The 26860-nt window shown below is 38.4% G+C and overlaps 2 protein-coding genes and 2 long non-coding RNA genes across 8 annotated transcripts in view; 1 reads left to right on the top strand and 3 right to left on the bottom strand.

The window, feature by feature from the left end:
* Positions 1-7825, bottom strand: part of tmtc1 (transmembrane O-mannosyltransferase targeting cadherins 1) — a 90494-nt gene extending 82669 nt beyond the window's left edge. Inside the window, exon 1 of one of the 3 annotated variants that reach the window (XM_040015028.1) lies at positions 7314-7825. In XM_040015028.1, the coding sequence (XP_039870962.1) occupies positions 7314-7609 (296 nt within the window). In that variant the 5' untranslated portion in view covers positions 7610-7825. The remainder of the gene's footprint in view (positions 1-7313) is intronic. The other 2 variants (XM_040015026.1, XM_040015027.1) reach the window with 2 other exon arrangements.
* Positions 7826-10949: 3124 nt separating this feature from the next.
* Positions 10950-12495, bottom strand: LOC120723541. Its single transcript, XR_005693772.1, has 3 exons — positions 12006-12495; positions 11522-11608; positions 10950-11104 (listed from the first exon to the last, which is right to left on the bottom strand). It is a non-coding gene; the product is annotated as an uncharacterized LOC120723541 (long non-coding RNA).
* Positions 12496-12591: 96 nt separating this feature from the next.
* LOC120723542 lies at positions 12592-13576 on the bottom strand. The gene is made up of 3 exons (XR_005693773.1): positions 13491-13576; positions 13216-13392; positions 12592-13069 (listed from the first exon to the last, which is right to left on the bottom strand). It is a non-coding gene; the product is annotated as an uncharacterized LOC120723542 (long non-coding RNA).
* A 701-nt stretch (positions 13577-14277) lies between these two features.
* LOC120723581 lies at positions 14278-19543 on the top strand. Of its 3 annotated transcripts, XR_005693781.1 has the most exons (6): positions 14278-14511; positions 16580-17314; positions 17442-17558; positions 17690-18082; positions 18634-18750; positions 19260-19543. XR_005693781.1 is itself a non-coding variant. In XM_040015115.1 (5 exons), the coding sequence occupies exons 1-5, from the start codon at positions 14434-14436 to the stop codon at positions 19452-19454; spliced, it is 1518 nt and encodes a 505-aa protein (XP_039871049.1). In that variant the 5' UTR covers positions 14278-14433; the 3' UTR covers positions 19455-19543. The 3 variants fall into 3 exon arrangements, 1 of the variants encoding a protein (XP_039871049.1); XR_005693780.1 differs by having other exon boundaries at positions 17442-18082; XM_040015115.1 differs by lacking the exon at positions 17442-17558.
* The last annotated feature ends 7317 nt before the right edge of the window (positions 19544-26860 follow it).

Raw genomic sequence — 26860 nt, 5'->3', positions numbered from 1 at the left:
TGTCGGCAGCATCAAACTAATCTAACTGTCATCTATGAATATGTCAGGGCTCATATCTATATGATTTTACAGAAAATCATCCGTATTACTGCCAACTATTCCAGAGACGTGAAAATCTACAGCATAAAGAACACAAAAATATAGCAGTCTAACGCAACACTGTAACAGAGATGAACCGTCAGTTTGTCGCAGATCAAAGTGGAATGAAAGTGATTGGTTGAACAGGTGTCCGTGATCTGTGTTTTCTGCATTTTCATCAGCGTAAGAGACTCAGCAGCAGATTAGAATAACAGTTATACATTTAATAAATCACAAAATTAACAAACCTGTTCGGACAGTTTGAGTTTGTATTCCCTCAGCTGCAGACTCGCTGTTGTTTAAATGTTTGAGAGATATTAGATATAAACAAACGTCAAACATAGACTCAGTCTGCGTTCACATTTGATATGAGGCCAGCACGTACAGTGGCTGTGTCCTGTTTTAAGATCATACATGTAAAATTGTTGTCTGACCTCCGTCGATCCAGCCGCTCAGAGTCCGTGGTTACCATGGTTACTGCATAAGCAGCTGTAATGTAAACAGCTGGCACAGCGGAAACCTACCAGCAACATGAGTGTTTATGCTTGTCATTGCAAAAGAACTGTCTGAATGGTTAACTGAAGTTAACTTGGATAAATTATAGTTAAGGAGTATCACAGATAACGCCCACGTGAGCTGTGTGACTGTTCACCACTACACTGAAATCAGTAGGCTATTACTGAAATACACGTGCTATATAGGGGTGGGTTTTTATAATCGATTTATCGATTAAAATCGATTCTGGCTTGGATAACGTAAAATCGATTCATTAAAATCCTGAATCGATTTTTTAATATAAATTTATTTTGCCCGAAATGCCAGAATCTCAGCTGAAAGATCACAAAATTTCAACAACCACCAAACAGCTAAGACAGTAAATGAGAGCAGGTAGACGGAATTCTGCACAAAGACGTAAGTGAGATGTCTCCTTTCTCAGCTGACGGTCGGGGCTGAAAGCCGACAGCTCGCTGATTCTGATCCGCGGGTCTGCGCTGTGTGTTTACGCCCTTTTTGCGCTGATTCTAAAGCTGTTAGTTTGATGTCTCTCCAAACAATACTGATCCAAACTACGCTTCACATAAACATCGTCATGAATTCCCTCTGACTTTTCCTGTTTTGCTTCCACCACGATAAAAATCACACTTCATACACAGCTCTCTCTCGCTCTCTCTCTCTCTCTCTCCCTGTCTGTCTGTTTTCTGCATTATTCGCTTGCTTGTTACGCACAAGTCTACCGCTGTTTACAGCGCTGTCGGCCGACGTTTTGTTTTTTTCTTCGTTTTATATACTTCCGAAAAGAAAACCTAATTTCTGCCGTTCAATATTGAACAAATTTAAACTTTTTAAAATTATGCAAAATGCAAAACGCTTAACCGTGTCTCTAATAAAACCTCTGTAACTTCAGAGGTAACGTTCATATGTTGATTAATGGTTTTCTTTCGTTTTTGATGTACTGCAGAATATTTTTATAAAATCCCAGGCCAGGAAAATCACCTTCATGTTTTTCTGTGTTTTATCTTCAGCTACTTTGACACAAAGGCATCTGCTGTGATGCTCACACCTTTGATAAAGTCTTGTGTGTGCCAGCTTCCTTTTTATACATACAAAAATATGTAAATGTACTGATCTGAATTATAATATTTCTGACTGTCAAAATTTCCCAAATTCAAATCGAATCGAATTAAATCGAATCGTGGATCGAATCGATTCAGGACCTTGTGAATCGGAATTGAATCGATTCTAGAAATCAGTGACGATACCCAGCCCTAGTGCTATATCATAAACTATGATATAAATAGGGAGGTCCTATTAACATGTTTAGTTTTAAAGGACACCTTCCTGCCTTTAGTCTCATTCATGAGCAGTATTAGTTTTCGTCTAACATCCAGAAGTCTGCACCATGTGTTTCATAGTTTCTAACAAGCCTTTGACAGGCTAAACATAACATGACCGAAACACCAAAAAAAAGAAAAAAGAGAAAAAAACAAATCACACAAATTATCATTTATTTTTAGTTAAGTAAACTCTAAAAATTCTAACAGACAGCTGGTGCTTAGAATACAGTTGAATAACTATTAAAAAACAGATGATATAATATTTCTGTCCAGGTTGCAGTCTGCATGATGAACACGCTGTTGCAAACTCTGCTCCTCTCGGTGGAAATGCGCCTTCTCTTTCCTCTTTGTATAAAAAAAATACTCCTGACATGTACGGGATTCACTACAGGTTTTCGCGTGGGCAGCGTATGTCCTTCTCTCCTGGATCGGCTGGAGCTTTCTCTTGGTGCCTTCCCAGCTTTGACAAAAGTCCAGCTGGGATAACCACATTTACTCAGGACTTCTTGATGTGATGTTCTTCTGCCTCCCTGGCTGCTGTGTCAGTGGGGATGGCGTTCGCTCTGTGTTGTAACGTCCTAATGACACCCAGTTTATGCTCCAATAGATGATGAGAATCAAAACTTAAATACTGATCCGTATGCGTAGGTTTACGGTACAGATCAGCTTTTTGATGTCCCCCATTACTGATGGAAATCTCACAGTCTAAGAAGGCTAACTTGCCACTTTTCATATCCTCCCTGGTGAATTTGATGTGTTGGTCCACTGAGTTAATGTGATCCGTGAAATGTGGTACGTCCTGAGATTTGATTTTCACCCAGGTGTCATCCACATACCTGAACCAATGACTTGTTCCAGAGTAGGATAGCAAAGCCCTCTTTTCCACTTCTTCCATACTGTTTATAAGGTTGTGGAAACCTGCAGTCAACTGAGACTGAAGAAGTCATTTGGATGAGTGACGAAATGTTTCTCCCACAAAACGCTATGTCCAGATGAACAGAATCAACTTTTGGAGATTTACTTACCTGGATGATTGAGCATGTATCAAGACGTTCAACTATAAAGTGCTCTGTTGGGAAACAAGCTCCAGCAGCTCTGCGCTCGGGAATAAAAACTATATTTACTTATCTTGTGCAGAAAAATGCGCTGACATTGCATTAAATCGAGCACCGGCTGCCCAGTTAAACTGTGACTATCACCAGGTAATGTGGGCGTGTTTCTTGATTTAGCAGCAGGTGTTAAACAACTGACAGATGAGGAGGAGGATGCATGCAGGTAAACTTAGGGCCTGTTGAGCTGATCGCTGGTGTCGTGAGAAAAATGTCAGCTCGTTCTTTATGTTACAGAAGCACAGAGACACAAGAACAGGCGGAAAGAGACGATCGTTCGGTGAAAATGAGAATCTGCGAATGCAACATGCAGAACGTGTAGAGTGAAATATGTAAACAAGCTGGTTAACGTATATATACATATATTTACAACACACACATACAAAACAGTTAAGCTGGAACACCGGGGCTGTGAGCTCGGTATACTCTAGCTAGCGACATCTCCGAAAACATCGGAGCACTTTGCAAACATGTCCTATGCTGCAACCTGACCAGACGTGAAGATTACACTGCTACATTTGCAGCTAAAACAATACTAAAAGTGTAGTTGTTGACAGAAAAATGGGGTCTTTTCAAACTTTATGCCACAACCATTGCTGCCTGTGATTTGAAATGCATTCTGGGATACCTGCCTGCCCCGAATCCACAGTTGTAATCGATTATCTGGATCGACCTGTCTTGACTTACTTTACATAGCAACCAATCAAATGTTAGAGAAGCTGCAGTGGCAGGGTTAACCCCGCCCCCTGAGTTTGATGGGTGAGGCTGACAGAAGGGGACAAAATGCCAATATGAATTAAATAAATACATCACTAGATAATGAATTAAATATGTCAATAACTAGTTAAATGTGTCATTAATTAATTAAATGTGTCATAAATATTTATTTAATTAATTATTTCCAATTTTAATTAATATTGCCACATTTAATTCCCTAGGGCCTTTTCTATTGCTGCTCCTAATGTCTGGAACAATCTGCCCCAGCGCATTAGAGAGATCACTGACCACTTTTAAAACACGTCTTAAAACCCATTTTTACTCCTTGGCATATGACACATTTTATGGTTTTAGACTTAGAGTTTTTTATTGTCATTTTATTGTCATATGCGTAAGAAACACTGAAACAGAAACATTGTGGGTCTGTATACAAGAGCAGTTATATAGTACAATAAATAAATAAATAAATACAGGTGGAGGGGCTATGGTCATTTAGGGTAGAGATGGTAATTTTACTGAGACCAAGATATTGCACAGGACCGAAAAATATTGCACGTACCAAAGATATTGCACATGAGCCAATAAAAAAAATATATTGCACAGAACATGGAAAGACTGAGATGTTGCAATAGCAGCGTCAGAGTGGATGTGTTGGAGAAGTCTGTTCACACTCTCAGTTTGCATTAAGAGTTCTGACAGGCGCTGCTGGGCTTTCTTCACCAGGGCAGATGTGCTTGTGGACCAAGAAATGTCCTCAGATATGTGGGTGCTGAGGAACTTAAAGGAGGGCACCCTCTCCACATAGTCACCTTTTATGGCTAGGGGAGGGGGATCAGTTCTTGTTTTGCGGAAGTCCATGACCACTTCCTTTGTTTTCTTGGTGTTTAGGGTGAGGTTATTGTAGCTGTAATCTAATTTGCTGATTTTATTGTTTTAAATGTAATTCTAATTATCATTTTATACTATTTTATGTTTTTGCTATTTGTGCTGATTTTATTACTTTAAATGTCATTTTAATATATATAGCAATTAAGTCCAATATGGCAATATGGGGCGATCGTGGCTCAAGAGTAATCGGAAGGTTGCCGGTTCGAACCCTGTTCCAACAGTCTCGGTTGTTGTGTCCTTGTGCAAGACACTTCACCCATTGCCTACTGGTGGTGGTCATAGGGCCCAGTGGCGCCAGTGTCTGGCAGCCTCGCCTCTGTCAGTGCGCCCCAGGTTAGCTGCAATGTAGCTTGCCATCACCAGTGTGTGAATGTGTGTGTGAATGGGTGGATGACTGAATGTAGTGTAAAGCACTATACAGGCCATTTACCATTTTTATAATCTTGTATTTTTTAACTTATTGTATCATTTCTGGCATGTCAAGTGTACAGTCGTTCTGAAAGTGCTATATAAATAAATTGCTTGCTTGCTTAATTAATAATTTAATGGTGTATTTAATTAATTCATTATGCCAGTCCTAGTGTTCCATAGAGCAGTGGTTCCCAAACCTTTTTCGCTAGACCCCACCCCCCCGCGCACAAACACATCCTCCAACCACAAACACCCATATTTTGCTCCACTGCGGCTTATTTCACACCTCAAACATTTAGTAAACAATTAAGCAAGTACAAGTAAACTGCAATAAATTACAGGTAGTAAGAAAATAAACTACTAACTCTTTTATGCTAGGTCCACACCTACACGGGAGGATCCACGGTAACTTGTTAACGGAGATTTGCTGTGTTATGGCGTTAAAGTCATTTTAACGAGATTAACGCTGACAGCACTAGTGGGAACACAACGAATATGACTGCACATTTACGCCGACAGCATCCTAGTGCAAAGACAAGTGGAAGCAGACAAAAACAACAAGCAGGCATGCTACAAACTTTACCCGAGTCATTTAGACAGCCGTTAGCACATGATTCTCCTTATGGGGACCTGATATGTTTAATATGCTGGTGAGAATATTTTATTGTATTCTAATTTTTGCCTCATAACTTTTGCACTGTCCACTTCCTGCTGTGACAAAACAAATTTCCCACGTGTGGGACTAATAAAGGTTATCTTATCTTATCTTATCTTATCTGAATATAGCCCAGAAGAAGCGTATAGTAGAGCTTTTATTTTGGAAAGAGCCATTTCTCTGTAATAAACTCTCTTTTCCAAAAATGAGTGATTTCTCGATCAGATAGATTTATTTTTTTTTATTATTTTGTTGTTTCAGCAACATTAAATTTAAAAACTGTACTTTTGAGCTAAAATATATATTTATAATTTTAATAAATGACAAATTAAAAAGGCATGAACATTTTTTTGTATCGAAAAAAAATCAAACCGTGACACCAAAGTATCGAACCGAACCGTGAATTTTGTGTATGTTGCACCCCTAGCTTACATATACACACGCAGTTACTGTCCCTCCATTTAGAAAGGCAGAGGCCTAATTATTTTACTTGTAGTTGTTTTTTTCCTGTGTAATAACAAACAAATTTCCCACATGTGGGACTAATAAAGGTTATCTTATCTTATAATATTCAACATTGCTATCAATGCATTTTTCAAAAAAAAAAAAAAAATCCTCTCTTTGCAAAATGGGTTCAAAAACATAAACAACTGTGAGATACTGTTTGTCCGTGATTTGGAGAGCCCAGCGCGTGCTCACGACGAAGGGAAAAGCAATTCTGCAGGGGAGACCTGGACTGGAGTATTTGGGAAATACTTTTTTTAAACTTTTGAAATGCTGCTGGCTTACCGACACGGAAAACTTTAAAAAAACAAAAAAAAAAAAAAAAAAAACACACACACACACACACACTCACTATGAGAGCTGAAATAAAATGTCTGATTTGATTAATGGCCCATCGTATCCCACCAGAGCTTTATGTCTCGCAACAGCCATGCTCTGTAACTAACAAACTGCCTAATGAGGAGGAAACGTGGGGAATGATGGAAACATAGGTGAGCATTTATCTGGAGGCCATTGTGCGGACTGTTTACTCATTATGCTCTTCCTTATCAGACATTCCCACCCTGTTAAGGAAGCCCGACTGGGTACTCCCCACCCTCGCTATTTCCATCCATCGACGACCCGAGCACAACAGACCAGCCCACTCCAAAACAGCTCCAACCACTACTACATCTCCACCCATACAGTACACCTCCAACTACACCACCAGACTTCAAGCACCTAAAAACCTGCGCAACAGGTTCCACAGATGTCTGTGCGATACGTGAAACTTGAATCAAAGTAGTAACGTGGGCTGGACGGCTGGATGTGCTGAGACAAGCTGCTCTGCACGCTCCAACTCTGCATAGAAAGAACTGGAAGCGAGACTCTCGCTGTAACATTCCTCCCGAGAAGACCCTGCCTGGTATCGGCACATAGCCGGGGTTAGCAGCGTTCGGCTATTGCAAAGTTGAGCATTTCGCTACAGCAGCCCGTCCCTACGAGGGACAGCTGGATGACGTCAGCCCGAAACACGCGTTTACATCGCGGAGCTGTCGATCCAGCAGAACGACTAGCACTAAGTGTTGCTGTTCAGAGCTCCAGGTAAGGCGGGAAGGCTGAGTTCCGAGAACTTACTTGAAGGTGAGGATGCACAGCGGTCTGTAAGACTTGTGGCTCGTGTTGTCCGCCATCCTCTTGCCCCAAAAGTCGTCGCTGAAGATGTTTCTGAGGCTGGAGCCAGGTCGGACGTCCGGATTGTTGACGATAGCCCACACATCGTCGTGCACCAACTCCCCGTGGAGAGAGTTGCTATAGCACAGGATACACAGGGCGGCCAGCGCGATGTAGCGACCCGCAGCCCACACCGTCTCCGGACGGACCGTTACCCGCGACTGCTGGCAGAATTTCTTGTCCCGTGCAGACGCTGTCATGTCGGGCCTGGCTTTCCCCGCGGCTCTGGCGGACTGAGAACGGGAGTAGCAGAGAATACGTCCATTCCACCTGGAGTGTAGCGGCTCTGTGTTCTGGGGACAGCAGGGATGGTGGAGATGTACTTTGCTGCCTTTAGGTTCTGTGGGAGAATGTCCTACTAGTAGGCCATTCCTAGTATTAGAAAATGTGAAATCGTCTTTATTGTTTTTATTTCTGTTATGTTTACATTACTCTTTTCATAAATAGTTGTTTCATATTTACTATTAACAAACCAAAGAGTAATCTGTTTTGTTTACATACAAAGGTATGCACTTGATTGGTCGTTCTTGACCTTGACAACATCAAAGACAAGTACATCAGTTGCCCCCTTAGAGTCTAGTCTTTTTTGGAGGGGGAGGGGCAAAATCGCTGGCAATATCGTTATTATGTTGTTTGGTTTGTTGTAAACCTAGTGTGACTTATATTTTTGAAAACAGAACGTATGACATTGCTGCTAACAAATAAACAGACACGACAAAAGACTGAAATAAGAGGAAGAAAGGGCAATTTCTTCCATTTACTATGTAAGACTCTATTAATAGATGTTATTGGTGGACCAAAGGCAAGACGAAGCCTCCGTGTACGAACTTATGTGAAGAACCTGAATGCGACATCAGCACAGATCGCGCCTGCAGACGCATGCGCAGGAGACGATACCTCTCTCGCCTTTTAAAATATCAGCCGCAGATAATCAATGCAGGCGGGGCCAAAACTGCACGAGCCCATCATTGTGAACGCGCTCACATGAGCTGTCCTCTTGCTCCGTGCCAGCCGGACCCCAAACAGCAGCAGCAGCAGAGTCCTTCTGTACACCTTGCTGCCTCGTCACCTCTGAGAAATTATTATTATTGTTAAGGAAGCATATTTTCTGATACACAGACTTTAGTTTCTAACATCTCCTGTTCAATTCTGTGCAGTATTTCTGGGTTGTTGTATTTTTGGAGGGTTGTTATGGAAGCAGACCTTTTTGGTTAATGCTAGCAGAGCTCTCACCAGCTTCAATCATCTGTAAGACATACTGCATTGTTTAATACCGCGGTCAAGACACAGTCAAGCTAGCCGCACCGCCAGCCGCACCTAAAATGTTGTTGCACTATTCTTATGCATATTACGGTACGGGTCTTTTGTGTCCTGACACTATTGTACTTCACAATCCACTCCCAGTTTTGGTTCATCTCCACTTTTCACCCTGTGATCCACAGCCCAAATTACTGTACGATTCAGAGAAAATTAACAGTAAACTTTACCCAATATACAGTACTGTACTTTTAATATCCTCATCTTTGAGCTCAGATTACAGGAAAACTGTAAGAGGTGACACTGATATTTTACTAGATTCTGACTCTAGGCCATCTCCACTTTTTACCCAGTGATCCACACCCAAAATTACTGTACGGTTTTCCAGAAAATGAATACTAAAATTTACAAAATTTACAGTACTGTACTCTATATATTCTCATCTTTGACATCAGATTACAGGAAAACTGTAAAAGGTGACACAGATATCTTACTGGATTCTGACTCTGGGTGACTCCCACCCTTCACCTTGTGATCCACGCCCAAAATTACTGTACAGTTTTCTGATAAAATTATAACCTAATCCATTACTGAACAAATACTAAAACATAATATATATATGTGTGTGTTAGTGTTCATCGGTTTGACACAAATAAATATGTCCATTTGAAAAAGATATTAAACACCTGAGGCCTCAAGTATTGTCTGTGCAAATGTCCTTTGTGCTTGGGCCATCTCTTTTTTTGTCATCAAAAATGTCATTTCTGGTTTATTTGGGAATGCTTCCATTACTGCTTTGGCCATCTGAAATGAAAACAAAAAATAAAATTTAATTGAAAACATCTGCAAATGTTACACTTCCCGTTTAAACAGTTTAACTTTTTAAAATTATTTAAACTTATCTTATCTAATTTTACAGAACAATATTATTGCTTTAATGTGGTACCATACCATGATGACCATTACTCCGCAGCTAGAACCATCCCGTTGAAATGGATGTGTCAGTACTCCTCCTCGAAGTCTCACATTCACCCAGTCTGTTTTGTTGTAGCATGTCCTTCTCATTTTGAAGTATTCACTGTGTGAACATAATGTACATGACATTTATATACAAATGAATGATAAAAGTCACACAGAAAAAGAACATTCTGTACTTTTTCATAAATCACATAGACACATATAATACATATCAATGTGTTTTTAATGGTGTGTCAGAAAGCCCTGTGCTCTAGATTATGTTACATGAAGTATCAAAAATAATAACATGTTCTTTTAAATCTACAAATGTTAACTGTGTCAAATGTCTCACTGCTTAAACACTGTCAGGGTATTTTTATTATTTAAAATTACATATGTGTGTAATTTTGAAGTAATTTTTTATAGAACTGATAACCATGGATTTTATTACACTTTCATCTACAACCATATGTCCACCTATAGAAAAAGAGGTCCTCTGTCCTCCTGTCACTTTTCTAATGGCATTACAGAATACCAAATATTTTATGTTATTATATACATGTAATAACGCATAATTACCGGAATCTTTTGGCTGCACGGTCAGACTCTTCCTGCTCCAAAGAGTTTCTTGAAGGATCGACCAAATACAGACAGCTGTCATCTGCATTTATGTACTACGATAGATATATAAATTTAAAAAGTACATAAATTATGAAGAATGTTTTATTGAAACTAACTTTTTTTCACAGAAATGCTGCTTGTACTAACCAGAAACTTCCAGTGTACATTTCCAATGTTCACAAAGGATAAAATGGCTCTGTAGTTGTCAAAGTTCACCTGACATATTAGGAATTAATTACAAATTTGCAACAATACTTTTTTCATTTATCTCAAGAGATTAATAAAATTTAAAAAACTGAGTTCTAGAATATATGAAATAAAAATTTATCTTGGACAAGCTTTGTCTCCTGATTAGTTCTCTCTCTCCATAGAGGATCACACTGCTCGTGTAGTGGTTCATAATGTAGATATTATTCCCCAGAATCAGCCGAATGGCCCAGTGGTGCAGGAGACTTTCAATGACCTGAGGAGTATAATAAATAACCTTTTATTACTTTGTAAACATGATAAAGTTGGAATACAAAGGTTAATAAAGAGTTTTTTTTTTATTTACGTATACTCAGTATTCAGTCATGAGGATATGCCTGGAATGTAGATCTAAAGCAGTACTTACTGAATGTGTAGGGAGCAACTGATGTTCTGCCCCAGCTTTAACGTTAACCTTATGCAGTACTTTTTTTTTTTTTTTTTTGGGGGGGGGGGGGGTTAATACCTGGTTTACATACCTCTTCAACAAGCCAGCTGTGTGGTCTAAGGGTCAGGAACTCACTGTGACGTATGACAAAGTTGTTACCTCTAATCTGAGATGGGACCACAGAAACAACAACTTCCGTTTCCTGTTGTTTCCACAAATATGCGACCTGTGTTTCAACAAGAAAATAGTAACTAAATAAAGTTCTAAAAATTCTTCTTAGGAGAGGTTTTAAATGTAATTTTTAAAAGTATTTTATGTACCTGACGCAACGACACAAAAACATCTCCAGATTTGACATAAATTTTAATGTAATTTATTTGAGATGTTAAACTACAATAAGAAATTAAAAATAGAGTCAGTTACTGTTGTTCTTGTAAAATTAAGGCCAGTAACTTGTAAATGTTACACTTATTGTTGGACTGACATTTGCCATTTTTCTGTGATCTGTAATTTTCATTCATCAACACATACATATAATAAAATCTAATATATAATTAATATAATTACAAAAATATGTACTAACAAACTTGGTTTCAAACACATGACATAGTTATTGAATTAGAGTTTGTTTGTGAAACATCACCTGTGATGCAGTGTCCTTTGTCAGACCAGTTGTGTTTCTTTCAAGGTGCTCTGTCCTTTCCAGTGTAGATGGAGAATCCTCTGGCCCCTTGATTTGTGGGTTGAATTTAAACGAAAATATTTGTTACTGCTGTGATCATTTTAAGTAATGTTTTATTAAGGAAAGCATTGCATTACCTTTTGCATGAATTACATGTTATTAAGGCTGATATATTTCACATAATACTCACTAAGTGCGGTGTTTGTTGGATTACAAAATCATAACAAATGAAGAAGAACAACATAGCCTGAATGTATTTAATGACTGCTACTTTTTGTGGCCAAATTTTTATTGCACAATTTGAAAAGGGTTATTCTATGCATCAAAGATGCTCTAATTCTTCAATTCACTTGTTATTTCATAATAATTATTTATTCATGATTATTGTTATCATTTTTTCTAACACTAAAGATAACAATTATACTTTAAAATTGGGTGTACTCACTGTCCTCCTGACATCAGAGAGTGGCTCCAAAAGGATCTCCTTGAAGGCCCTTTCCATTTCCGTCACGGTTAGATCATCGTTGTTTACCAGGTGTATTTCAAATGGAGGACTTGTGGGGTTTCTTATGTTCAATGTACTTTTTGATTGTGGTGACTACAACATCAGCACAAATTGAGACTGGAAAGTTGAATATTCCAGAGCTCACTGCTGGAATGGCAACAGAGGAAAATTTGTGCTCTTCTGCACATGTCATGACGTTCAAAATACCTTTAGTTAAAAGTTTCTTTGCATGGGATATCATGTGCACTGTGCGGTCATTCTGCAGACACGGGCCTACCAAATGAATCAGCTTCATGCAAGGTAGTTTGCCTGCTGTGGTAACTGCAACCTGTCCTGCCTTTAATTTGCCATTTTTGGCAATGAAGACGTCACTCTCTGCTTGGATAGTACGTCCTCCAGTAGCAGACAGTGCCTTTGCAAGTCCACCCATGTGAGATTTGCTTGCCTGCAGTCAGGGCACGCGAGCTGTGCTTAAAATTACAGTAGGTCTCCAAAAGACAATGATCACCCGTGAAAGCTTGTTTAATTCATATGCCCTTGGCCTACAACTGCTGAAAACAAAGCTGTACATGGTGTGACCAGCAAAAAGCAAAAAACCTGAGCTTCCTCCTGCACTTGTGTCACCTATGGACATGCATTTTTTGTCATTAAAGTGGGGGTTCACTAAGGCCCATGCCTAGGTGTAATACAATGTCAAAAAACATAAAAATTTCAGGTAATCAGTTAGAATACAGTTTGATAAAACTGTATTCCACGGATGATAATTTATAATTTATAATTGATGCTTTATAAATAGTCAAAGCAGACGCTTTACCCCAGAGGACAAAAGGAGTATGGCAATCGGGAGGACATCACAAGGTTTAATTATTGAAAATAATGGGAACATGATGACTTACCTCAGTTTTCTTTTTCTTCAGTGGCAGTTCTGTCACTAACGGTGACACATACACACCTTTTCGTTTAATGCGTTTGTCTTTCCATTTCTCCATTTCCACGCGAAAAGACTGTTGATTACACATACATAATTTTAGTGCTTACTTATTTTATCATCTCTTAATTCTATAGTCATAGGCAAATGTTTTCACTTTTTCTTAGTTTCTTGTTCTATTTGTATAAAACATCATTTTCATTATTAGGAAGTTATTCATACCTTTTGTCTTGATTTTTTCATGTCTGCATATTCAAGCAGGAGGGCATCGTGCATTTTTTGATAAATTTCCACGAAGTCATCAAGCCTTGTCAGTCTCCTTCTCTGGATACGGATTTTTTTCAAATCCCACTGGCTTTTCTCCATGATTCCTTGGGTTCTATTGTCTGGTGTAAAATTCTTAAATGCAATAGTACATTGTTTAAGTCAATATCTATGTATTGTAAATTTATATACAATTTATGTTTCTTTTTCACTTATTCTTCTCATTATGATACCTGGTTCTTGGATTGCTGAATGTCACTATAGAGTTTACTGAGCTGCTGGTAAGCAGGACCAGTACCATGACGTCCAAGATCCCCTAAGGAGAATACAAGTAATTCAAAAACATCATTAAAATAGATAATTCAACATTTAGCACATTTACATTTATTAATAAATGACAATTTAAGATAGTAATACAACAAATAAAAAAATGTACCTAGCATCATTGATGACCACAAAGTTGCATGTGGTAGAAGGTGATTTACCAGACCAGCAATAAATTTGGGTGCATGAAAGATGTTTCTTTCGCCCTCACAGTCCAGTGTTGCATTGTCAACAATTGCCTGGAAATGGGTCTTCAAGGGGGCATTCTGAACATCAGTCTGTAAAACAGATATATATCTGTATTCAGTAAGTTATCAAAGCAAAGAAAAATTAATTATATAAAATGTTATCGTGCTTTAAAATATTTTTTTTTTTTAATAATGTGAATTCATTTGGGACAGACACAAGTAAAAAAGTTATTAATAAGATTACTTAAATAATAAATCTTAGCTAACCTTGTAGTCCTCAGCAATCATAGTCTTTTCATCCAAATCCAGGGTCCCCCTTTTTGCATAAGGATTTTCAAGTTGTTTTAGTGTATGGGATCAGAACGATGACACCTTGAAATGAAACCGAAAAAAATATTGAAACCGAAAAAAAATATTGTAACTGAAATAAATGTACTGAAATACGGGGCCCCCTAGGGGACATGGGAGAAAAAAAAATTAGGGAGGGAAAAAAAAAAATTAGGGAGAAAAAAAAAAATTAAGACGGACTTTTGCGAGATCTCGCAAAAGTATTGCGAGCGCTCGCAAAAGTATTGCGAGATCTCGCAAAAGATCCCGCTCCTTTTTGATAGCGTTTCAGTTGAAGGGTGCAGTGCTACGGTACGGGGCTCCATACGGTGCGGACATGGAGGAGGATTTAGAACATTTCTTGCGGTCAAGAGAGGTCCCACACGACGACATCATGCACATGCAACAAGACAAAGTACGTATAAACAACAAAGCATTAAACACCGCGGTTCAAAAGGCGAGAAACTTGTTGAAAAACCGAGGTCGTATATGCAGGCCTTTAATGTTAATTCTTGTAAATATGTTCAGGTTCATTAAACATAACTCGTTAAGTGCACATATGTTTTGAAATTTCAAATCGTGTCCAAATTCATGGGCTGCATCCTCCCGAGGACTCGGGCTTCGTGGTCTACGTGGGCCGGGTTCTCAGAACGGCTGGGGAAATTGGACGGTCTAGCCTTCTGATTAGCGTCACCGCTGTCTCGGTGGAGTGTAATAAGCTCGTCCGTCTGCTCCTTTCTATCTAAAATATAAGACGACACTGGAGTAAATTCTCGACCATCTCGCACTTCTGTTTAATCAGTTTTCTGTGTGACGTTGATTAAGCTCTGTAAAACCAATGTGGAACCCACCCGGGGGATTAATAAAGTTTTATTTTATCGAATTTAATCTAATAACTTTAATCTCAGCCAAACCGTTTTACTCACGAACAAATGAAACACTGAAAAAAGCCAAACATTAACATTTTTAGGTTGTCTAAGTGTTTTATATATTAAGTTTAGCCTGAGTAGCTAAAGTCCGCGGTGATCTGAAAATAATATGCCGGGAGTTGTGCCGTTCTTGGCGGCTTTAGTGACCCTTGAGCTCTCGGCTACCTATCGAGCTGGTGGGTAACAGACATCAAGGAAAACGTCGAAGCACTTTTGCAAATATGCGATATCTTGATAAACCGAGAAGATATTTCAAGTTTATACACCCACGTTCTCCCCTGAAATATGTTAAAAAAAAATTTTGTGACCCAGAAAGATTAATAACGGTTATTTTTAAACTTATTAACGGCCGCCATTACCGGAAACTGGAGTTTGGCTGGGCCGCACTTTGAATTCTGGGATATGGGCCACGAAGCACACACCGGACCCATCCTTCAAATTCGGTGAAAAGTGAATGTAATTCTTTGTATTACACCCCCTGGCATATGTTAATTTTGTTCTGGTTATATACATGTTCTGTATACTGTTTCTTAATAAAGTTGAATAATAAAAAAAAAAATAGGTGAAAAGGAGGACGCATTTGTCTGCTGCATTCGGAGGAGTTTACGAATTTAAAATAGAATCTTTGTAGAGATTGCCAGAATTGTTGTACATTTCTATGCAAATAAAAAAAAAAAGGAGTCTACGAAATTGGATAGCCTTCGGTGCATCGCTGTGACATAATCGGTCTACAAAAGCGTCCTCAGGAGGATGCAGCCCATGAATTTGGACAATGTGATAAATACAGTTTAAAAAAAAAAAAAAGAGGTTGCAGCCCATGAATTTGGATGTTGTTATCTGGCTGTGCCATTACCATGGTAACATGGACAGCATGGCACAAAATACTTGGTGGAACTTACCTTACTTATACCTTACTAGCAAAATATTTTTTAGTAACGTAGTATATTGCTACAGGAAAAATGATTCTATGTTTCTTTACCTTCTTTTAAATGTACAAAGATGCCCTTTGTCTGTGGTTAGATTAGTTTAGAAGTGTCTTTTTAGACTTTCCCAGCAAAGACATATTGTTTCGGGGACATATTGTTTCAGATTGTTTTATCTCTCCCAGCTCTCAGCTGACGAGACTAGCACCATATATGGAGTTGTTTATTTTATCTGTTTATTATTTTCTCATCCTGTTCTCACTGTCTCTGTGATTTGTGCCTATAAAAATGCCAAGCCACTGTCCATGGTTGTGGGTTGTTTCCAGCAGCTCACCCGTGTACACGTTAAGCATAAAAAAGTAACTTTGTCTCATTGTGTCTCTATTCCTCCTGGGTTTATTTTGCAGGGTTTTCTTCCAACATATATAAATATCTACTACTATGACTATACTAATACTAACACAGCAACAGTAAAGTAATAAGACAGAAGTTGACAGAGTAACTTTTGATAATGATCATGAACAGTGATTAAGAACTCTATTCTAATACAGTTAGTATTCTATGTGTGCTAGTGTGGCTTCCTAGAGTAAAAGTATATTAATACCATTTCTCTAATGTTTTATGTCTGCAGGTGGATAAGGCAGTGCTGTCCGTCATGACTGATGGACAAATGGCAAAATACATAAGGACATATGGTGACAGACTAGCTGTCCAGTCCTTCTGTCAACAAACTAAGTACAGCACAGATAAAGAGACTGTTCTGCAGAACCTAAGAGATAAAATTGCGGCACGGAAAGTAAGATCAAAAACCAAAGGAGTGCTGTGTGGTTCATCAGGTGTGTTCCAAAAGCAAAGTGAAGGGATGGCAAGACAGAGAAATACTGCAGCAGAGAAGACCTGCAGAAAAATCGAAATCGGATGGCTTCATTTAAGCAGTAATGAATACCGTCAAGTGAGAACCAGAAACGGTGGAGGAACAAGACATGCAACTGTGGAAAAAACTACAACTGTAGCTAAGATTTTGGAAATGGGAAAGGACCTGTTTTTTCCAGATGGGTACTCGCCAAAAGGGAGAGTTGAAGACTTTGTCATTGATATCTGTGATTTAAAAAAAAATCCGATTGCTTTAGATGACACTGTTGGCAAACTTTATGAACAAACCAAATTGAAGCTCCTGAGATTTTACATTTGCACGAAAGATGAAACACTGTTAACAGTTCAGTCCTCATCTGAAGAGGATTTTTCTGTCAGCATAACTGAAGAAGATTCACCGGTGACATTACTTGGATTTGACAGTGAGACAGATGATTTTGTCCCAGATCTACTTGAACATGGGGATTCATCTGACAGTGACACTGGCAAACAGGTTTGTTAAAATAAGAAAGTTATTATTAAAAATAATGATCACTTTAAAGTTACTGTATTTTGTTGTGTTTAGTAGTGCTCGGTGGTAACATGCGACATTTTCTAATTTTGTTGTACTATTGTACTAGGTTTGACTGTGCAACTGCAATAAAGAGTTGTCTTATTCAAATGCTTTATGTACATCTACGAATATTTGCACTTCTGGAGGATGAAATTATTCCAGGAATTTGTTGTTGACTTGTGTGGTAAGGTACATTTAATACATCTGTGAAAGACTTACAGCTTTTTATTCATTAACATGTACAAAATGACTGGCTGCTGAAAAAATAATTGAATTATTTTCGTTTGTGTCTTGTGTTTGTTTTCTGGTTCACAGATTCACAATTTCCAGATGGAACCCAATCCAAAAAAACTGAAATCACTCTGTGAGGCAGTGACAACACAAAGTCCAGGAAAATCCCATCATATGCATTCAACTCCAACAGACATTAAAAACACTGTCGTGGGACAGCGGCAGCAGACTGACTCAAGTGATCATGATTTCCCTGACCACTGCTCTGAAATTATTGATCTGACCAGTATAGTTCCTAACAAATCCTTCAAACTAGAGTCCTGGGACAAACTTCCAGAAGATTTGGAATGTCGTTTTCCACACATAGACGAAGCGGATACAGTTGTATGGAATCCTGAAGAGGATCTTGTCAGAGCAGATGGTGATGACACAGTCGTGATAACCCTGAATTATGTCAACAGTGAGGATCTCAGACAGGTAAGACCATGGACAGTTGTGGTTGATATGGTTCAAGTGTGACAAAATATGGAAATTTATTAATAATCAAATTCAGTAACTTGCATAGTTCTGATTTTAAAAAAGCTGATCATGCATTCCTGCTTGGACAAAATTTAAGCACGTGTGTTATTTTCTGTAATATTCTTTTGGATCTTAAAAGAAATAACTCACAGTACTGTGAAAGAATTGCTCAATTTCTATTAATCAGAATTCATCTCTTGTTTGTTTAAAACTTGATTTTTTTGCAGCAGTAATACAACATTTTAAGTAGCAATAAGTACATCAAGATCTGATAAAAACCTGTGGGATTCCACTGTAATATGTCTTTTTACTCTTGTAAGTGAGACATGTAGGCTGAAAATAAAGTGGTGTATTTTTGTTCTATTTCTTAATACCTATTGACATATTTTGCAGACTTTTTAAGAACATTCATGACTTAGAATAGGCCAAGGTAGAAGATTGAAGAAGAGTCTTCTAATCTTGAAGGGTTAAGGTGCCTGTTGTCAATTAATGCAATACTTCCTTCTCAGAATGCCGACACAAATGGATTACCTATGGATGGTTTCCTGCTACCATTGTCTTCAGCTAATGGCTTGCCCACACCCCATATGCAGTCAATACAAGAGGAAGCACCCCAGATTGCACAGGTAAGATGGATCAATTCAGGCAACCATAAACACCTACCTTTACATACTGTAGAGATGCCAAAAATGTCATGCTATTTTCTGAGGATATGGCAGTTTGTGGGTCTATTTGAATTAAAAGGATATTGTCAGTTGAGAGAAAATTCCAGTGTTTTACATTAACATAAGATTAAACAGGAAATTTAGTCTTGAAATCAAGTTATTTACATAACACAGCAGTGAGACATTGTTTTGGTGTCACTATTGTGTTCTCTACCTATTTTGCACATAAGTGAGTCTTCTCATACATGTAAAGAACACTTGTATAATTTTCTGTGAGGCATACAAGGACATCCATCAGGCCACAATGTTAATGTTATATATCAATTGTCAGTGCAACCATGGTTTGGGAATGTACAGCCCACTAAAATTAGACAAATAAATTTCAAACTTTTTCAGAACATTGATATTGTGTAATCTGTACAATTCATTTGCATTTCTTATGGAATGTGCATGTTTTGTCTTTTACTCAGGACCATGGACTGAATTTCATCGCACAAGGTTTGCGTTTAGATTCAAGCAACCAACTTTCCCCATCAAATTCAGGAGACCCACAGAGCCCCCTACATGTATCAATTCGCAGGATAAAAGTTGTTGATGATCTTTTGGCTGTATTTATGGACAGTCGCATTCTGAATGTGACTTTAAAGATGAACTTTGTAAATTAAAATGCTGTTGATGATGCTGGGGTGTCAAGGGAGGTTTACACTGCATTTTGGGAGCAATTTTTGGAACAGTGTGAAGGTGAAAACGAACGAGTTCCAAGGCTGAGGCCAGACTTCAGTGAGGCTGAATGGCAAGCAGTTGGGCAGATATGGGTGAAAGGCTTACTAGACCATGGTGTCTTTCCAGTGAGGCTGTCAAGGGCTTTCATTTTAGCCTGCATCCACGGAATGGACTCAGTTGATGTAGACATTCTGATTGCATCGTTTCTCAACTATCTGCCTCCTGTTGAGAGATCAGCTGTTGAGAAGGCGCTCCAAGGCACAATGGATGAAAATGATGAAGAGGACCTGCTTGAACTTTTTACAAGGATGGGTTCCCACTTCCTACCACCTAAGAACAACATGCAGCCTGCCATTGAAACAATGGCTCATAAGGCCATTCTCCAAGAGCCAAAGTATATAATGGATTGCTTCTCCACACCCATGGCACATCTGCAGCTGAAACTGGCAGAAAAGGAAAGTGTGTTATCTCTGTATGAGACAAAGAAGGCCACAGGCAAAAGACTAGTGCAGCTATTTGAAGCAACAAAAATCATGCTGTCTCACGGAGAACAAACAACGTTTAACCATCTTCAGCGTTATGTTAAAAACGCTGATGAAACCAAAGCTGAAAAAATCCTGCGCTTCTGCACAGGATCTTCTGTGATATGTGTTGACAAAATTTTGGTGTGCTTTAATGCTGAAACTGGGCTCAACAGAAGGCCTGTTGCTCACACCTGTGGAGCTACCCTTGAAGTGCCATGCACTTACAGTTCTTATCCTGAATTTCGCACAGAGTTCGACAATGTCCTTTCCAGCAATTACTTTGAAATGGATATCATTTGAACTTGATGAGTGTACTAATGGTTAGAGCTGTAATTTTTATTTGTATGATTATCCTTGAGTTCATAAATTCTGTCTTGTTTCATTTTGTCATTGAAGCATTTGATATATTCAGCCGTATAACAAGCAGTCACAAATTTAATTTTCTGATGGTTTAGTTGTATGTTAGGTCAGATTTCACAAGGACTCTTTATTGTTTAAAATTCTTTGAAAATGACCACATCTTTAACTTCTGTTGAAAACAATTTTTGTGTTTAGCGTTAGAGGGACAGATCGCATCAAAATTTGCTGTACACATTGTCATTATTTTCTTTTACTCCAGCCATCAGCCAGAATAAAGGCTCGCTTTTGTTTTAAGTTGATTGTCCTCTCTCTCTCCTTGTCTGCTTTTGGGTACGTTCTCTCAACACACCTGCATACCCCGCAGTGACACACATTGGCTTGCTGTTTATCCATCTAGAATGTTTTGTCGTGAGTTGCCTAGTTTTGGGAGATATTAGCTGTAGAGATCTCTTCCTTGTTGAAAAACAACATGAAGCTACATAAGGTCTACATAAGGACTTTGCTACTAAGCATTAAGTACCATGTGAAACAAGAGAGGGGTAGGCTTGTACAGTCAATATCTCTAAAATTGGGCAACTCACACTAAAACAGTGTGGATTAAGGAATACTACAGCTAGCGAACAGAAAAATTTGTAAATTTGATTTTAGGGTGAAAAGTCCATTAATATTAGTAAAGAATGTCACTATGGTTGCGAAAGAAGTTATTGAAAGTTAATGATAAGACCCTGTTTACAAATTCTTAAAGCTGATGTGGCCTATAAACATCATCTTGTAACAATAAGTCCTATTTTCCCTTGATTAGCTTCCAAAATGTTTACTAGTTGTTTTGTTAAAAATCATATTGCCATCACAAGTTATTTTTTTTTGAAAGGACTTTGCCATAATGTGACATACAAATGATTCACAATTCTTTATCCTGTCTTATATAATTACAAATTAACAAGCAATGATAATCAGATTTAACAGTTTCTATGATAAACAAGATTGTAGGCCAGGATTTCTAATTAGATTAAATAGTATATATGGTTAATTATAAAGTATTGCTACATTTTTGACAGATTATGCAATTCTGTCTACCCTTCTCTGACATTAAAGTGCCTGGGAACACAGGCAGTCAATACACAGATGTTGTCGATATGCTTTTGTCATTTGCAATTTTTTAGTTGTCTGTACTACATAGTCCAAAAATAATTAGAAATTGATTAGATTTCAGTTTATTTGTCCGGTAGTTCAACAACACATATCATCCTTTCATGAGTGGTGAGTTTTGCAAAAATAGCATTCGAATGAAATTGCTGTTCATCAACAGAACAGGTGGGTGCAAAGAATTTGTTATTCAGCTGATAAATTAAACTTCAGATAAATTCAGTGACAAAAAAAGAATGTTTATATCTATTAGAAATTCTAAGAGTTCAAAAGGTCTCTATTTAGTTCTTTATTTTTTCAGTTTTGTTTAAACAACATTAAAAAACTAAAGCTCTTCTGGAATCAGAATAAATAGTTTAAAAAAAAAAAAGAAGCAAAAATGACATAAAATAACTATATTTTTAGCCAGAGAAACTGGAGTTCAGCAAAATGCCAAGGTGCCCCCTCTCAGATCATGATGCCCCTTAGTACCATTTCATGTAGCCTGCCAATGTGACAGTTGGCGCGGTCAATGTATTTTACAGCGCTTGAGGCCGAAATTCTGATGGCAGCATATGCCGATAACATGCAAATTTTGCAGAAAAAAAGTAACACAGCCTCAGCTGCAAAAGAAAAGGAGCATGCATGGCAAAAAATAGCCGACAGAGTCAATGCGTGAGTGTTAATGTAAACATTGATCTAGGGATTTCCACCCATTTATCACGTTATTTATTATATTTTATTTTTTATTTTATACATTTTATTTTGTGACGTGATGTGAGCGCAGGTGCAACCCAACAGGCCCCAAACGTTCCTGGCAGCAAGTAACAATGAAATATAAAAATATAGTCCAAACAGGTAGGGTGTAATTGTATTATGAGCCATAGTGCTTGGTCTGTTTGTCCTATGTAAATCAATTGCAGTTAGAGGCTACATTAATTGTCTTTCTGTAAGCACTTATTAAAATTATCTGAGCACATTACAAGTACATATTTGCTTACTCTGTATGCTCAAATGTGACCCGTTATGGCCACTAGAAAAAAAGTGGAGGCCCGAAAAAGAAGATGGGGGTCCTCCACCACCACCACCACCCACAGAGGCTGAGCAGTTGGCTTCCACATTTGTGATAATGGGAACACCACAAACGAGTACAGGAGACGTTTCACTTCCTCAGTTTCCTTTATCTCTCACTCACACACGCATGCATCCAGGCACGCAACAAAAGATATTTTATTAACTCACCTGGATGAGTCCCATGCAACAAAACTGAAGGAGGTTTTTGTCCAGAAACCCACCATCAAAGTACCCGTTGTCTCTGATGTCTGCAAATAAGGATAACCAGAACTCCAGACACTGGCTGTGAAGAAAACGCCACCAGTATTCGATCCTTTGATTGGCGGTACTTGCTCCCTCCAAGTAACTCTCAGGGGTGTCGTTAGGAGCCACGGGCACAAGGAAACGCTGAAAGCCTCTAACATGGCCATTTTCAGTTCCAAGATCGCCCCTCACAACTCTAGGGCAGCCCTTTAAACGCTGCACCGCTTCTATGTAATACCCCCCGATCACTTTCGGATTACTATTTGTTGTGTATGCATTAAGACAGATTATTTTTCTCGAGAAACCGTCAATACTACCATTGATACAGATGCCATATGGCTTCAGTTTGTCGTAGGAGTCCATGTGCCAGATGAAATTCGGCCCTTTTGAAAAATAGTTCCTCCGCCTGAAACGTACTGCTTGCCTCAGTGCGACGCCTTGGGGATCCAGCTCCTTCAAAACCAAGCGCACATCCTCTTTCCTCACGCGTAGTCCATGTTCCCTGCATTTAGCGTACATCCATCGGTATCCGTGAAGCTGCCCAGAGTACTGCAATTGGTTCTCTATAAATTCAACCAAGACGGCCAGGTCAGAGTACGCTTTGTGGCGAGTGTGTCCCCTTGCGCTAAGAACTCTCTTCAGATGTCTTTCGCTTATATGACAACTGTGTCTAATGCAAAGCACAGTTTTAATGTCTTTATAGTTTAGTCCAAGCTCAAAGTAAAAATCTATGAATCGCTCAAATGGGTGTGTGTCCTCCATCGCTGTGGTTGTTTCTAAGGTTTCAGTGCTGATTTGGAGGTCTATGGTACAGACTTTTGCGAGCTCTCGCAATACTTTTGCGAGATCTCGCAATACTTTTGCGAGATCTCGCAAAAGTCCGTCTTAATTTTTTTTTTTTCCCCCTAATTTTTTTTTTTTCCCTCCCTAATTTTTTTTTCTCCCATGTCCCCTGGGGGGCTCCGTACTGAAAAATCTTGTATTGAAACTGGAAAAAAAAATTGATAGTGAAAAACAATTAATTGAAACTAATTTTTTTTGTTTTTGCTTACAATTTTTTTTTTCCAGTTTCAATCCATTTTTTTTCGGTTTCAAACCATTTTTCAGTTTCACTCTGCTGGCACTGTTTTGTCGTCTAGGGGCGCATGGGGGATTCCGACCCGCATGTATTTGCATATATTATAATGCTGACCAATGACTGGAGAAAACACTGATGACGCAGCTGCGGTCACGGACAAACTTGCACGTGTCTGTTCGGGAATGGCAGATGCATTGCTGAGAGGTCCAGCGTTTACATTACCGACTATTTCAAAGTGACAGCCTGAGGTGTTCTTCAGTAAATTGGACTACCGGACAGGAGGACCTGAGGCCCCACCACATTATTTTTGGTAAGTTAAATGTGTTTGTAAACTAATCCGTAATTTAGGTCCTTAGCTAGCTACCTAGCTAGCATCTTAGCTGATGAGCACTCGGCTGTCGGGGAAACTTGTTTTGTAAAGTTCGTTTAGCTAACCCGTGCAGGTGAATGAATTTACCCTGACTAAAGAAATCAAGAGAAACGCACCGGGCTGCTCAGTGACTAACCATGGTTATTGTACTTTCTTTATGAGTATTATACTGTAAGAGCAACAGACTGGACTCTGCTTCTGCTCCTGTGCAGAGCTGAATATTAAATGTGTGCAAACAGCAGCATGTTTTCTGTCACTTTCCACATGTGGAAGGACATTAACGCCAACTTTTAAAAACCTGGCACTTCAGTAACCCCTCATTAGTCAATAGCTACGGATTAAATAGTTTTTTACTGAGTTTGTTACAAATATTCAGGTTAAAAAACTGTCCGAATTATTTTTAATAAGTTATGTTCACAAAGTCACATGTGCAGTACTCTGTACAGCTTGTATCCTTTAGGACAAATAATTTGAAGCATTAATATTTCTTGTTCACTGCTGATAACACCTCCATATGTTGTGACCAGGATGCAGCAGCAGACTGAACCTTGACTGAAACCTGCTCCATCATCTCATCTTTGCAGATATCCATTTATAAAGCATCAACAACTCAAAGGTAAACATGATATTAAAAAATGTGTTAGTATATAAGGCCTTTAAAACAAATAAAAAATAAACAGCTCATATGTCAGCTGTCAGCAGAACTGTAGGACTGAACAACTTCAGATCCCGAGTGTGTGAGGACAGAGAAGGATCAGCTCTATTTCAGATTTGAGATAAACTTTATATTTCAGTTTGTGATGATTCTGTTCTCTTTGTGATTACAGGAGCCGTCCTCAGATTCAGACCTCAGCACCACCCAGTGACAGATCATCCTATAACTTCAATCTTTGTAGTAACTCCAAAATTACCACATGTGCTGTCAGTGAAAGCTGCAGCTGTTTTATTGGTTAAAAAGGTTAAGGTTAAAAAGGTCAAAAGGATTAATCACCCCTGTAACTGTGTCACTATACATCAGCATTAACAGTACCTCAGTTTGGTGTTTCAGGAAACTGCTGATCTCAGACCTGCACAACTTCTGTTTTAAACACTGAATGTACTCAGCTACATGAAGAGCACATGATGTTTTCTCTGACACAGTTATATTAAACCTGATTAAAGTCAAAGGTTGTTACTTGTATTTTGAACTAAAAACTTGTGATCTGGAATTCTTTCACTGTTTTTTGACAATAGTGTTATTTATCATAAAGTAATTCAGAGTCATTCATACCAGAGTAACCAGAGAGCACAACATATATTTCACTTTCTACAGGACTTAAAGCTATTATGCTCATGAGACTGCTTTTGGTGCACTGTGGTATGAGGTGCTAACCTGTTGACAGTGTTGGGAAGGTTAATTTTAAAATGTATTCCACCAAAGATTATAGAAGTAATGTATTCTGAATAGTTTACAACTACATGAATGTACTATTGCTATTACTATTACTGAAGGCTACTCGCCATACCAACACCAGCTAGATGTTTAAATCTTAATATAAATGAGTAACAGTAGGTGGACATTAGGTAAGGCTGCACTTTTTGCAGCGATCTCGTATAGAAAACTATCCGCGCGGATATAAAACAGGTCTGCGGCTCCGAACCGTAGTAAAGGGACCTCTGGCTAATACGCAGTGTTGGGAAGGTTACTTTTAAAATGTATTCCATTACAGATTACATTAGGGCTGCTCGATTATGGCAAAAATGATAATCACGATTATTTTCACTGAAATTGAGATCTCGATTATTTGACGATATTTATTTAACCCTTTAAGACCTACTATAGAACCAAGTCCGCCAGAGCTTATATTATTTTTTTTACATATTGTAGTGCCATTTGTGGGAACATTTCAAGTTGCTATACATCAATACAACTGTTATAGCCCATATTTTAATAATATGTATGCATTAAGTCCATAGTAACTACATTAATTGCAAAAAAGTGCAATAAACTACAAAAAAATTGAAAATCGTTTTTGGTTTTTTTTAACATATATTTCTACTTGGAGAAATTTAAGAGGCTTATCCCTCAAAACTTTAAATACAAAAAAGTTTCAAAAAATAGTTTACAACAACAGGAAATTTATTTTGAGTGTCTTCATAGTTTTATTTTGGAGATACAGCAATTTTTATATACTGCAGGAAAAACGAAAAAACAATCCTATGATGCAAATTTGCAAAGAAAACAGCATGTGCATCAAAATAAACTATTTCCAGCAGTGCAATTCGAGTTCTAAGCATCCCAGAAACTATTCAGAAAAGTCAAACATGACTTATAAAAGCACCAGTATAGGCTTTTAAGTCCTACAAGTAAAAAACTACATTTTCCGCGAAAACGACGTCACTTCCGGTTTTGGGCAGGAAATGGCGGTCATGTAAACTATCTGTTTCAATGTGCGAAGTGTTACGAACAGCTGATCGGATCGGCAAAGCGTGTTTGTGGAATATTATGTTTTTGTTCCTGCAAGCGCTTTTTATGCAATTTTTGCAAAGCTTTATGTGGAAGGAACCGTGCCCTGGCCGCTGATGGCCTCCGCT

The sequence above is a fragment of the Simochromis diagramma genome, unplaced genomic scaffold (genome assembly GCF_900408965.1).
Source record: "Simochromis diagramma unplaced genomic scaffold, fSimDia1.1 OVJJ01000453.1, whole genome shotgun sequence".
NCBI classification, from domain to species: domain Eukaryota; kingdom Metazoa; phylum Chordata; class Actinopteri; order Cichliformes; family Cichlidae; genus Simochromis; species Simochromis diagramma.
Note: the sequence above shows the minus strand (reverse complement) of the source record. Positions and strands in the feature narration are given on the sequence as shown.